Source organism: Cinclus cinclus, chromosome 4 (genome assembly GCF_963662255.1).
Source record: "Cinclus cinclus chromosome 4, bCinCin1.1, whole genome shotgun sequence".
NCBI classification, from domain to species: Eukaryota; Metazoa; Chordata; class Aves; order Passeriformes; family Cinclidae; genus Cinclus; species Cinclus cinclus.
Window position 1 is genome coordinate 7,801,962 of NC_085049.1, and position 13,999 is coordinate 7,815,960.

Below are 13,999 nucleotides of genomic sequence, written 5' to 3' on the forward strand. Positions count from 1 at the left end.
ATCTATTTCACTGAAGTCTGAATTAGGAACCAGTGATTTTTTTCTTTCTTCTCTCTCTTAAGAAGCAGTTTTTGTTTCTGTTTTGTCCTTTAGCCAGCAATGTTGAAGTGCTCATGTCGGGAAATGTTCGCTGCTACAATGTTATAGTGGAAATGATGAAAAGTTTCCCCAGTAGTGAAACAGTTCAGGAAGTGAGTTGCTGTTTGTTGCACAAGCTTACATTGGGTAAGTTCACAAAGTTGTTTATATGAAGTCAGCTTATTCTGACTATGTAAGAGTTGGAGTTAACTGAGAGCATTTACAGGCAGCAACTGCTATTCCAGTAAATCCTCAGGCTGGTGCATAATACTTATGTCTAATGATGCAAAACCCTGGCCACAGTCAATATGGTGTCCTTATGTAGTAAATATAGGTAATAATGAGCAGCTGCTATAAAGGACTCAAGTTAGGAGGAAATAATGAGAAGAAAAAAGGTGAGAAGCACAATGGGAGAATGGGAAATCAGTATGTCTGATTCTGTATAAAGTTACTATAGAAAAGAAGAAAATTACTTAGAGATTTTGTTTCTTGAAGTGCCAGTGGTGAATGTGTGTGAAACAACTGGTGCTACAGAATTAGTTGAAAAGTAAACTGTAAGCTGTAGTTTTCCTCCTTGCTCTGTATTTATCTTCAGAGACCTGTGCTGCATTCCTGACAGTGATGATGCCTGTCTTGGGGCCCCCCTGTGCTGCAGCAGTGAATGAATCACTGGCTTCTGGACTTGCCTGGACTTGAGCAAAAGTACTTTGGTTGTCTGGGCTAAAATGGGCTGGTATCACATCAGGAGAAATTATGTCAGTGGTAAAAAGTTGTGCTTCTTAGCAGCTCTGTTCTCACACTCGTGACTATAATAAATCCACATGAGCACTTGCCAAGAACCATGTAGTATGAAGTTCAAATGAAAATAAATATGTTTTTCCCCCTGCTACATACAAATCCACTGCAGGCAGCTGCCTGAACAGCCCTCACTCCGTGGCTGGTTCTTTTTCAAGAGTTAGACTTCCCAATTTTTGCAGGTGCTGGCCTGAAGCTGCTGCAGATGCTGGTACCAGTGCATGACTGCCCATAATAAAGTCGGTCCCAACTTTTCACCATCTGTTTCCACTTCTTCATGCAGATATGGTAGAAAATACTGATCAGACCTGAGTGCAACCTAGAGCAATTTCCCATTCCCCTTCAGAAAGCCAGATATGATTTTTAAGAAAATGTGGTGGCTGCTGAGGTAGTAATTGCAGGGGTTTTTTTTTGGCAAGAGGTGATGCTAACCTTGAATGGTTTGCTGTGCAAGGCTATCTGAAGATAGTCAGGGAAACCAAGCACTTGTGGGGACACAGCAACTTGGTTGACAGGCCTTGTTCTTGCCATTAGTGCAACCAGCCTGGTTTCAATCAGATGTTTGCCATGTGTTTATGCTGAGCAACAACAAAGAGTGGCAGGAAAGCCACAGGGTCCATTTCTTCTTCGAGCCCCTTATCTTAATAAAGAGCTACTGTAGTAGAGTTACCGAAGAGGTGTTCACAGCACCACACAGTTATGGGAACAGATGTGAAATTGTTAGGTGCTCTTGGAAATAGTCTGGAGATTTTCATGTGGATAGCCAGTGTTGCCTTCCAGATTATCCTGATGGTCACTGTCTTCCTAAACCCATGTTAACTGGCAGTGAAATGTTAAAGTCAGCATCTACTAGCTTCCAAAATCACCATCATGCATTCTTGCTAATCTGGTAATGACTATTCTAAATTTGACTGTCTTTGGAATTTTAACTGGCTCATACCTGTTTGGCCAGGCCAGCCACAAGTCCAACAGAATTACTCATCACATAGCCTAGGTTTATTAATTTCTTTAGGTAAGTAGTATATTTACACAAACATACGTTTTCCATTAAGACATGTTAAGAAACAGCAATGATGATGTAACATAACCACACAACTGATCTTTCACATTACTACTCTGATTCTCATTTTTGCTAATCAAGAAATTGAATATCAAAATAGAAATCATAGCTATCAAACCATCTTTGACAAAGTGAATGTTGGTCTATTATTTTCAGCATACTTCCAAACAAGGAAGTTATTTGAATTTGCTTGCTTTTTGGAGAGTGCCTTATATTCAGCCTGTAATACAAAAGACTGTACAACTTATAATAATTGTTTTGCTTTTAAATTTATTTATTATCTAGAGGCTTTATTCTGTTCCAGAAGGAATCTATTCTATATTTATAATGCTAGCCTTGATTTATTTAATGAGGAGGGCAAAACCAGAGAGATAACTATGGTTAAATTACTTGTGTCATAGGATAAGTCAAATCATTGCAGGAATTCAGGACCAGTACTGCATTTGCTTCCTGATAGGAAGTCTGCAAGTGATACACCAACTGTGTTTTTCTCATTTTGGTGACAGTGTGTGTTTCATTTTGCATTAACCCTCTTCCTCTTGTAAAAAAAAAAATAATTAAAAAGACCCACAAATAATCTAGATCCCAACTGGTTTTTACCCTTAAGCTCTTTCCACAAATAAAATTTTGGTGTGTCAAGCCGTGTAATAAGAAAACCAACATTTGGTAAAAAGTTTGTGCAATGTGTGAGAAATTTATGTTAAATGAATGTAAAGCTCTAGATGTGTATTAATTTGTTACCTTATCTGGTTTCAGGAAATTTTTTCAATATCCTTGTATTACATAAGGTTCCAGAAGTCATTGTGAAGGCTGTTACAACATATCCTGAAAATGCAAAGTTACAAGCAGCAGCTCTCAGTTGTTTAGCACTTCTCAGTGAGTAAATCTCTGTCTACTTGTTAGTTTTTTCATTCTAGTAGTTTCCTGTATTAATTTCAAACTCCATTTCTTTAACACAAAAGCCTCAGACAGGACAGCTTCAACAAAGCTGGGTTTCCTGAATGATTACAGTTTGCTGTTTCACTGTGATAAGACTGTGTTCATATCATATGCCCAACTTCTGCACAGTGTTCAGAGGTGGTAAGTTATGTTGACAGATCTGAACAGAGAAAACTGTTTATTCATGGGCAAATTTTGGATAATCCTTTCTTAACATAAAGTCACCAGTGATAACAACACTGATTTGATGTTGTTTATGCCAAGTATGACAGTACTCACATTGTGGCCGTTGGTAGCAGCACAAAATCAATGCTTGTACTTGAGTTCTGAAATCAATTAAAAGATGTAAACTTTTCCTAAAGTACAGTTCAGACAGAAATTAGTTAGCTAGTGGGAAAATCTAAGAATCTTATCATCTTTGTCCTTAAGTAATTGCTCCATATAGAAGTCAGTAGAAATGTTGTGTAAGAGTCCCCAAAATAGCAAAGATTGGAAATCAGTACATGTTCCATTATGCCTCAGTTATTGTGCTCAGTGTTGGTATCTTTTTCTTTCCCTTAATTACTGAAAAATCATAGGTGGAAAATTATATATTTCAAATTCTGTTCACTTTCTGGGACCAGATATTTCTCTCTTAGCAACTGCAAATTACGTTTTGTTTTTTAACGGCATTGCTTCAGAGTGTAGATGGTTCTGTAGTAAGTGGTTCCATGCAAATGATTCACAGTTACATTTTATGTCTGTGGTATTCTGCACATAATTAAACAGCTAAAAGAGGTACATGTAGGTCTTTTCAGGGCCAAAGCCTAGAGTGATCTGTAACTATATGTAACTATGTTACTACACTAGACCTAAGTTTTTAACTTCCTTTATAACCTTGAAGACATGTTTCAAGTCTGTCTCAGAGTTTATATCAAAAGATTTCTCCCTTCCCATACAAGGCTTTTCTTCCCACTGATTTTCACACATTGCCAATGTGAGTGCCTCCATGACTACAGAAAGGTTAAGACATGGGTGTTTTGTTTTCACAGTAAGAATTTATTGTCAATATTTTATATTTCAAGCTGAAACAATATTCTTAAACCGGGACTTAGAGGAAAGAAAAGAAGAGGATGAGGAAGAAAAGTTATGCTGGTTGGAAGCGTGTTACAGAGCATTGGAACTGCACCGAAAAAATACAGATGTGCTGGTGAGAAATTATGGATGATGAGAATATGGAAAGACTGTATTATGTATTGAATGACATGTTTAGAAACAGAATTTTCTCATCTGTATCCTTAGACAAAAAAAGGCCCTAATGTCTTTATTAGATTTCGAATAAATCTTACTTTTCTTGCCTTTCGTTGCTCATTTCAAGAGGTTTTAGTTTTCTTTGGATCAAATGTAGGTAGTTAAGATGAGGCTTCTACCTGAAACTTTGGCCATGCAAAGATGGCTGTTTAATACCTTCTCTGTATCCAACAGTCAAACACAGGCTCAATAGCAGAAGAATTAATCTTGGCCTAAAATAGATATCAAAATGCAAATCAGATAATGAGATGATCACATGTTTCTAACTCAGGCCTATCCATGCTATAAAGAATGTGACAGTATACAATTGTTCTATTTCTACATAAAGTACCTTGTACCTCTTTTGTGAACTGAGAAGCAGTCAAACTATTTAAGTTTATCTTCTAAAGATACATATTCATAATCTTTTTGTCTTGGTTTATATTTAGGAGGCTTCATGCTGGGCTTTGAAAAATCTGTTTCTGTATCAGCACAACCTTCATGAGAAGATTGGAGATGGAGATAATCAGTCAGTGTTGTCTTAAACTGGATTTTTGGAAATGAAAGAAATGAGTGCCTGTTATTAAGCCATTTGATGTTTCACTTTTTCACTTATTTTTAGTTTTGTGGTACATGAAAAGCATGATGATCAACCACACCTGGGAAAGTTTCTTCCAAAGTTTGTTAACCCTGACTCAGGAAAATCTGCTAGTGTTTTCAGAAAGGGTCAGAACACAGCCTATTAGAGATAATTTTTGCAGTTCATAAGGAATTTTGTCTTCAGTTGCATCAGGAATAAAGAATGTAAGAATTGGGAAAACAGACAAGATTAAGATATCTAGCATGTAAGGAGTGTAGAAAAGCAGTGTTCATTTTCCAACAAATCAGATGAAAAGGCATAGTAGAGAGAATGCTGCCTCATTAGGGAGAATCTACTAGAGTCTACTACAGATTTCCATTTTAATTGAACTATTTCTCAGAGTTCCTTAAAATTTTAGTCGCTCAATTTTTGTAAGCCTGTTCATATCCTATTCTGGACCTCAGGTCCTTTGGAAAGCATGGTTCCAAGGAATTCAGTGAGACTTAGACTAGACAAAGTTGCATAGAATACAAAGGGTTTTCTGTCAGCTGTTGCTCTGGAAACCTACTAGAAACCAGGAGCAATCACCTGAAATTTTCATTATGTTATGTAATACCTTTTTAAGAAACTGAACTGCAATTGTGAAGTGCTGTAATACAGTCAATGTCCAGTGATTTGTTTCTCTCTGAAAGGTTCCCAGTAGACAGAGCAGTGATGCTCTCCATGCTGATGCACTCCTCTTCAAAAGAAGTGTTTCAGGCAGCTGCTGGTACCTTGGCAATTTTGTCACAACAGAATGGTAAGGGATTTTAATTACCTTTTCTTTCTCATTCAGCAGAAAGTTATTGCAAAAATATTAAAGAGAATTTAGTGTACTGTTGAATGATTACAATACTCCCTGTGATTAGAATATTACGTTGTTGTGATAAGTAAGAAGTTTATTCTTTGCTTTGAAAAAGTTACTGTTGGCTAGTATCAGAAATATGAGGAAATAAAGAGCTCTCTGCCAGTTTATGTGTTGCAATTGCTACTTTTTGGAGCAGGAGACATGAAAAAAATGTGCTCTCTTTGTATGTTTGCTTAAATATTTATCACATGTTTGAATTTCATCAAGAGCAGCATTTGTTGAAAAATCACATGAATAAGGAACACAGCCCAACAAATATTACTTTCTTGCTTAACACAGTCCTGTTGACTTCAGTGGATCAAGTTGTATAGAAACTTGAGCATGTGCATGACGGTTTTCAAGACTGCTTTACTCGATCGTGTCCCTAACATGGTTTCCTAACTTTTTTCAATTTGCAGACCCCCTCAAAATTTTTCAGTGGAAATGTGGATCCCTGAGTAGAGTATTTAAGCCTACTGACAGTTGGCCTGCTTTTATTAGATAACTTTCACAGAATCCTTTGAAATGGTTATGGACCTCAAGTGGTTTGCAGACTGCACGTTGAAAACCACTGGCTAGATAGGAAGAAAAATCCTAGCAGTTAATTACCATTCTCTAGGTGAGAAAGCATTGTTTTATCACCAGTTTATTGAGCCATCCAAGTACATAAAACTTAACACAGAAAAGGTTTTATAATTATTTATGAGATCAATGTGTATATATACTGAGAAATAGATCTCATAAATGTATGCATACTATTGTCATATACCAGCTACTTTCTGTCATAAGATGTTACTGACAAGTGGGCCTCTGATTCCTTCTGGAAATCTAAAGCAAATTTTTCTTTCTTTTTTACTTTTTTTCCCCTGAATGAATGTGCTTACAGCAGAAATGATAAAGAAGTTTAGTAAAACCTTCTGGCATAATGCAGTATTACTTGAACTAACCATCTGAAATGGATGTACTGAACTGCGAGTAACAGGATTTGGTGGTAGTTACTATGATAATTTTAATAATATTCTAATGTTTATTAGTTACAGTTATAAGTACAATGTGTGCTTGGATATTTGGATTTGCAAAAATGAATTAACAAAGTAAATAGAATGAATAAATACAAGTTCATTTTCCAAGTTTAATTTTGGAAGTTAAAAGGTTTTTCAAAGTTTTAAGTTCTAGCTTTCCTGCATGATCATAGAATATAATTACAAGGAAAAAGTTTAAGAAAAAACATTTCTGAAAATATAAGTAAGGCTATACATTCTCCTTCCCATATGTTAATTTTACCTAAGTAAAAATAGCAGTTGTATAGAAACTTATTAGATAGTCAGAAATTATGTGTTTGATTAAGCTATGCAAACAAAGATGGCTTCAGCTCTAATTGTTTCCCATTTTAATTTATACTATTATGTCTGTTTGGTGAGATGAAAACATTGAAAAAAAAAAAAGGAGGGAAAAAAGTTGTTTTTGAGAACTACACAGAAAGAAAAATTTATTTACAGGTTACTTGCTATTTTGTTTTTTAGTAAATATTAGGAAGACACTTCTGGCAAAAGGCATACATATGAATGTTTTGGATATAATGAGGAAACATCCAAATTCTCCTGAAGTGGTTGAAAGTGCCTGCAGGGTTCTGAATCATGTTTTTGAAGGAAGGTAATAAAATTAGAAATGCATATCCACTTCCATGGTGAAGGGTTTTGAGATTCTGTGCCATGAGTGATTACATTTAAGTTGTTGACTGGTAGTAAAACTGAGCACAGACTGACAGCCCTATTTAAGACACGGAATTTTGTAAGCCCTGTAGTCAAATGCCCAAGTGGGTGTGTGTAGGGAGCTGCATGTCTTTCCCTTCATGGTTTTTGAGCACTGAGTTTCAAACAGACAATTGCTGGGTGGTCTCCCCTCCTGTTAGCCACACCGAATTCCATTGAGAGATAAGAAATTTCCCACAAAATTACCTCTAATTAATAACAAAATTATTAAAATACCATTTTGTTAATACTACTTTCTTGTTGGCTAGGATGCAATTATTTACATAGACTGAATTAATGGAGTGGCATGAAAATTATTTGCTATGATGAAGAAAAGCACCACAGTTTAATTTATGCTTCAGATTTAGTGTTCCAAGGGGTTATCACACTGTGTTAATTAAGGACAAAGATGTGTAAAATTTAGAAATTCATTCTTTTTATTTATTTTATAAAAATTATTTTCAGTTTCCCTCATCTGGATGTAATGACAGTAGCAGTATCAGAAGTTGTAAAAGCCATGAGGAAACATGAAAAATCACTCTCTGTACAACTGGAAGCACTTCGAGTCCTCTTACACTTCATGATGCCCAGTAAGTCATGCAAAGGCATACACCAGCTCAGATACAGATAGCTGGGTTTTAGTCTTGCTTGTCTGATGAGACGACCTTTAATGGGACTTCAAAAAGTATTTGCAGTTCTGTACATAGCAGAGAACAGCTGTAAGTCTTCAGGAACATACAAGATGGGAGAAGATATCTGAGGTATAGAAGGTAATAGACCAAAATTATCACTGCTGATTTCCCCTTCATTTCATCAGTGAAGCATTAGCTTCATTACTTGTCAGGAATTTGGGGAATGAATGTAGGGCTATCAGTGTTACTGTGGTTTGCATCATAAAATTCCCTTTGAGTGAGAGCAAACCATGATAGTGACATGAACATTGTTGTACCACAAGTTGCAATTGTTTTGATAGTATCTCTTGGAAGGAACATAAAACTGGATCTTTGTATTTAAAGATATAAAATATACAGTTATATACTACTTTCTATCAAAAAGGAGAAACCAAACAGACTAGTTTAGAAATTCCTTTCCAAGAAAGCCCCTCTTTATTAGAAATCTAGAGGGGATTGAAATGTTCTTTATAGTGTTATATCTTTAGTAGAATTTTGGAAAAGCTTTAACTCTTCTTTTCAGTGTGCTGCTATATATATCCTGCTTTTTTCCTCTGATATTGAGTATAGGAGTACAGACATGGGTACTGATTTTTTTTTTTTCAGAGAAACCTTTTGCAAGTATCTCTCAGCAGCTTTAGCTGAGCATTTACAAAACCAATAACTCTGAAAATAGTAACCTGGTTAATATGCAGACTTATTGCAGGTTTTCAATTTTCTTCTATTATTTGAGTTCTAATCCTAATACTTTCCTCTTTTTTTTTCAATGAAGAGCAAGATTTAGACTTGATATATGTGTTCTAACATGGAGGCTTTGCTTGCCAGTATCCTGGAAGTGAGGCCCTTCTAAAGTGTAATGAAACACAGCACCAACTGGATTAATTAGGGAATAAAAAAAGTAATTCATGGGAAAAATAGTAGTCACAATAATTATGAATGCTGAAGTGACTTTGAAAGGATCTATGGGTACTTTCTGTAGTGGCACTTGGCTGCAAGTGTCAAAAGCTACAAGAAGAGTAAATTTGAAAGACCTTTCTCTGTGGGTTTTTTTTTTTTTTGTATATGCTCACATTCCACTTAATGTCATCTGTGTGTAAAATTTGTCCTATGATGTGCTGCCAAGGGAGCAAGAACAAATAGTTTATAGCTTCTGTATAGTGTCTCCTTACAAGAAGAGGAAGCAAGAGGCATTCTGAGGTAGGTATCAGGAAACTGCATAGTTCAAAAGAGTAATATATTGCAATGTACCTTGCAACAGATTCTTTGGCACGATTTTGTATTTTCATAGTAAGCAGTGAGCAAATATGTGGTGAAATTTTCCTTTCAAATGCAATGTACTCACATGACAGTGTAAATCTGGAGAAATTCTAGCAATACAATGTTCTAAAAGTACCATGAGATCTGAAATATGCTCTCTGAGTCACCTCAGTGTTCATTTGATTGTTAGATTGTATTATTGGGTTAATGGTGGGGAGGATATGAAATCTGCTGTTCTGAGGAAGGCTGTTTTCCATTGTTGCAGATACAAAGAGTGAACACCAGAATGGTTCTTCCAGAGATGTGGGAGATGCTGCTTTTGCACTTACAGGAAAAGTCATTAAAAGCCAGTGTCTGTTGGAGGGAACTCACTCATTGGTGCTTAATGCTTTAAACAGGGTATAGTTAAAGCTTTATTCTAATGGATTTTGTCATTATTTTGCACTTGAAATGGTGAATCATTTGTAAGTTTTAGTTCTGCATTGATTTTCCTACTGATTTATAGAATTAATCTTAACTACCAAGTTTCATGAATCTTTTAGGGTTTCTTCTTACTTTGTTTCCTGGAATGTATTAGATGATTCTTTATACAGTAATTCCAAAGGACATTTATTTATTAAAAAACTAGGGTTTTTTTCAGTGGTACAGTTTAATTGGTATTTCTTGCCTACATCTCAGCTACACATAGAACTGAGTGGACAACTAAGTTATCTGCATTCTTTTCACTGTTCAAGTTCTTCCAGCCCCTGTAAAATAGAATGATCATAGTGCCTTGAAGGAGAAGCTGAAAAATGCAAGGCTGAAGCAGACTCAGTCTCTGCAAAGGAAACACTGAGACCTTTGCACAGCAAATTAATCTTAAATCCTAGTGATCAGAAGTGTTTAACTTCATGGCCTTCAGAAGAATCCAATCTCTACAAGATTTTCAAGGTTCACAAGATCACAATCAAAATGTAGCAATTCCTAGGTTTTTTAGAAGTCCCTCTCAGGAATTTTAAGCTTGCCGAACAGATTCAGTCAAGGAAATTTATGTCTCTTACATTTATTATAACATTCAGAGCAAGTAATGTATCAGCGAAATAGTTCTAGAGTGTCTAAAGGACATCTTGCCCCAAAGATACCAGACATAGGAGCTAACAAAAGAGGTAAAATAATTTTTGCTTCAGAAGGTCTTCAGTATTTTGTGATCATCCTGATTGCATATTCCAGTGCAGCTGGTTTGTGGTTTGGGATGCCACACCATATATCAGCCAGAAGGCTAGAAATAGACACACTTAATTAAAAACTAGAGACAGAATAAGGAAGAAGATGGGCATGACTCCACTGAAATAATTTTGCAGGTTTTGCAGATTTGTGATGGCTGTGACACTCTCAGATCTAAGCTTCATCTAGTTTTTCTCCAACTTAAAGTGGAGAGTGCTGTTAAGTATGTTGCTTCATATGTTTTTTCTTTTCATACTTTTTCAATTGCCAGCATATTTATCACTTGTTCCAGTTCTCAAAAAAACCCCGAAAAACAACAAAACAAAAAAAACCTAAAAACATATTGTTTCCTTTTTAACCTCAAAGGAAGTACATTTTCTCCCTCTGCCTGACCAAGAAAAATGGTGTAAACTTATCAATGAACTTTGAGGGGAAAATGTCCAATTTTTTTATCACAAAAGTAGCTAGGGAATATGTTCAGGATCAAAGATTACAATCTGGGGAAGTTATAGGCAGCTGAAACTGATGGTTGATAAGACAATCTTCTTGGAATTGTGATTGTTATTTGTTATCACATCAGCTGTAATTCACACACTCAAGAACAATATTCACTTGTTACAGAGCAGCTTTAAGAACAAGCAACTCTTGTGTTGCTGTTGTAAGCAGAACAATCTTCATCTGATTTTATCTTCCTTTCTCCAATAGTTTATTGGAAATCCTAGGATTCAGAAGTGTGGATTAAAACTACTTGGTGCTGTAGCTGAGTGCACTGGTGCCCTAGAAATCTTAACCCAGCAAGGAGCCACTGACACTGTGCTTCACACCCTACAGATGTATCCAGATGAACAAGGTAGGGAAGGTGTTTGGTCAGCAGAATGAGAATGGCACAGTAGGAGGGTTTGTAACAGATCTGTTGTTCTCCTTAGCACTGGATGTGATGTAGATTACATGGCAAGAGAAGGCTGCAGTGCTGCAGAGCCCTCAGATTCACCCACATTGCAGTTATGCTGGCCCTATAATAGCTTGTGCAAGTAACTTTCTGGAAGGTTACCAAAACACTGCTTAAATAATGGGTTTATTCCACTCAGAATAACTGAATTATCCATATCTGAATAATATTTATTTTTCTTCTAGACATACAGTGTTTGGGTTTGAGTCTTCTACGCTCTTTGATTACACGGAAGAGTTTGTGTATTGCAACTATGCATGTCCTGTCAGCAGTTCTGGTTTCTACTCTGCGACGATTTAAAGAAGTCACTGAGATCCAGATGCATGTATGTGTCATTTCTGTCTATGAAGATGAAAACAAAACTCAAACCTGTGGATTCTGAATTTAATATAATTATATTTGAAGTATAATTCTGTATTTTTCTTACTTGATTTTGATTTTATTGAAATTACTGGATTAGTATAAACCTTTATAATTAAATTGAGACATTTGTTGTAGAGATGGTTTTCTTGGAGGCATATATTCAATCCAGAATGTGTAAGCATAGGATAAGTGCTTATCTAAAGCTTCTGAGATCTGCAAACTAGAACAAATTTCTCAGTCATGATCCATCTGTCAATCTGTAACTATTTCATGAAGTAGCCATTTTTTAGAGTACTGATTGCCCTTTGAGAAGTCATAGAAGATAACTTAGTTCCCAGCCTTGTCGCCAGGAATAAACTTAGTGTAAGAATGCTGTATTTAAGGAAAGATATTACTGGAATACTATCAGACCTCGGACCCATATACATCTGTATATGGAAGGAGATTTCTTTGTAAACAAGCATTTAATCCTTGTGTAAAGTTCTGTTTCCTCTGCTTCAGAAGTTTTCTGTGTTACCAGTTTCATATTTCTGGTGGGATAGAATTTGCATGTGACATCAGCTTTCTGTGAGAGTTTCTGTATTTCTCTTTCAGATGGATAGGAAAATATCACAAGTACAGCCTCCCTTCTTTGCTGCTGTTTTCCCAGCCTTTCCAGATTTAACTTAGCAACCAGTGGAGAGAGAAATAAGAATAATGTGCTGGAATAAGGAAGTTACTTTAAGTGATTTAGTTTCAATTGGATTTGGACAAAGAGTCCATAGTTTACCCAGTTCACCCTTCTAGGTGAACTTCACTTGCAGAATCATGGGATAATATTGTATTTCTTTCTAGTTTTTAGATACACCTGTTAATTTTTTCATTTCGTCTACTAGGTCTTTTCAAATTCAAGGATTACAGAGCAGCACACTGGAACAGGGGATGTATCTTCATTCAATATCCATAGAAGGAGGTTGTTTCCTCTCTCCATTTTCAGGAAATCAAAAGTACATTTGTCACTGACAGGCAGGATGTTGTCAGATATTATGGTGCATATTTGACTTTTCAAAGTGTCAGTTGATATCTGTTTAACAGGGACACCTGCTATTTCTGCCTTCTCTCCCAGACTTCCCCTATTTGTTAACTATTGCATGTTTATAAGTAAGACAGAAAAATTAAAGCACGAATCTTTTGGTTGAAATTTGATTTTGTTGCATGACCTGTTTTAAAGAGATACTTTTTAACACTGTACTTCTTCCAATATTTTCATTGTGTTCTTAGGGATTTCATGCAATCTTGGCAATTCTTGGTTTATCACCTTGTTTTGCAAAGCTGCTGGTAAATGAATCATTTGACACAGTCATTTTCTACCAGATGTCTATGTGTTTCACTGACCAGCGAGATCAACAGGTATCCTCCTTCTGTGTCAGTTTCACAGCTGATAAATATTGGTGCTTTTTTTGTCCTAACTTTTATTGTTTGTCTTCCCATTCAGTTTCAAAGCCTCTGCTGTAAATGTTTTGCTAAAATAGCTGAAAATGATGATTTAAAAAACACGATGCTGGAAAAAGCATGTATGGAGTACAATAGTATTATGGCTGAATGTTTACTTCTACTGGGAGCTGATATTAATAAGAAGACAAAAACTAACTCTTTGATCTATCAGGTAATACAAGGAAATATATATACACTATTTTATTGCTTAAACGTTTGTGCTTTTGAGTTCCTTTCTCTTGTCATGTAAATATTTATTTGGCAGAACACAGAGAACAGAGAGGCTGCTCCCACATGCAGGCAAGTGCTTCTTGCTCACTGTGACCACCTTTAAATTTAAATATTTTAAAGTGATATGCATAAGCACTTCTTTATTTTGGTTCAGTGTCAAAGTTTTAAATAGTCTGAGAGAGCCCCACCAATACTGCCTGAAGGGAGTTAGGAAGTGTTCATTTCTGCTGGTAGAACTGTCTGGGTGGTGAGGCACAGCTGGGTTTGGAACTGACCATCCATTCAAAGAGTATGAGGTAGGCAAATTAGGGTTAGCATACCACAGTGGATATATTGAAGTAACTGAAAATATTCTAGAAAATGTTTTTAATATTCACAATCTACACTGGTCTGTGTAGCAATGCAGGCTTGGAGATTGGGAGGAGCTGATAGAAAGATAAAGGTTGGAAATGACCTCCATGATAGTGAAGTTTAAATTTTGGCTGAACACCACC

The 13,999-nt window shown here is 36.0% G+C and overlaps 1 protein-coding gene across 1 annotated transcript in view; it reads left to right on the forward strand.

Moving 5' to 3' along the window:
- The window catches only part of LRRK2 (leucine rich repeat kinase 2), a 63,635-nt gene that overhangs the window by 13,751 nt on the left and 35,885 nt on the right, over positions 1–13,999 (forward strand). The window contains exons 7-18 of the mRNA XM_062491600.1: positions 98–225; positions 2,690–2,809; positions 3,937–4,061; positions 4,591–4,670; positions 5,414–5,520; positions 7,131–7,260; positions 7,824–7,948; positions 9,552–9,685; positions 11,195–11,339; positions 11,624–11,763; positions 13,062–13,190; positions 13,276–13,446. Of these exons, the coding sequence (XP_062347584.1) occupies positions 98–225; positions 2,690–2,809; positions 3,937–4,061; positions 4,591–4,670; positions 5,414–5,520; positions 7,131–7,260; positions 7,824–7,948; positions 9,552–9,685; positions 11,195–11,339; positions 11,624–11,763; positions 13,062–13,190; positions 13,276–13,446 (1,534 nt within the window). The remainder of the gene's footprint in view (positions 1–97; positions 226–2,689; positions 2,810–3,936; positions 4,062–4,590; positions 4,671–5,413; positions 5,521–7,130; positions 7,261–7,823; positions 7,949–9,551; positions 9,686–11,194; positions 11,340–11,623; positions 11,764–13,061; positions 13,191–13,275; positions 13,447–13,999) is intronic.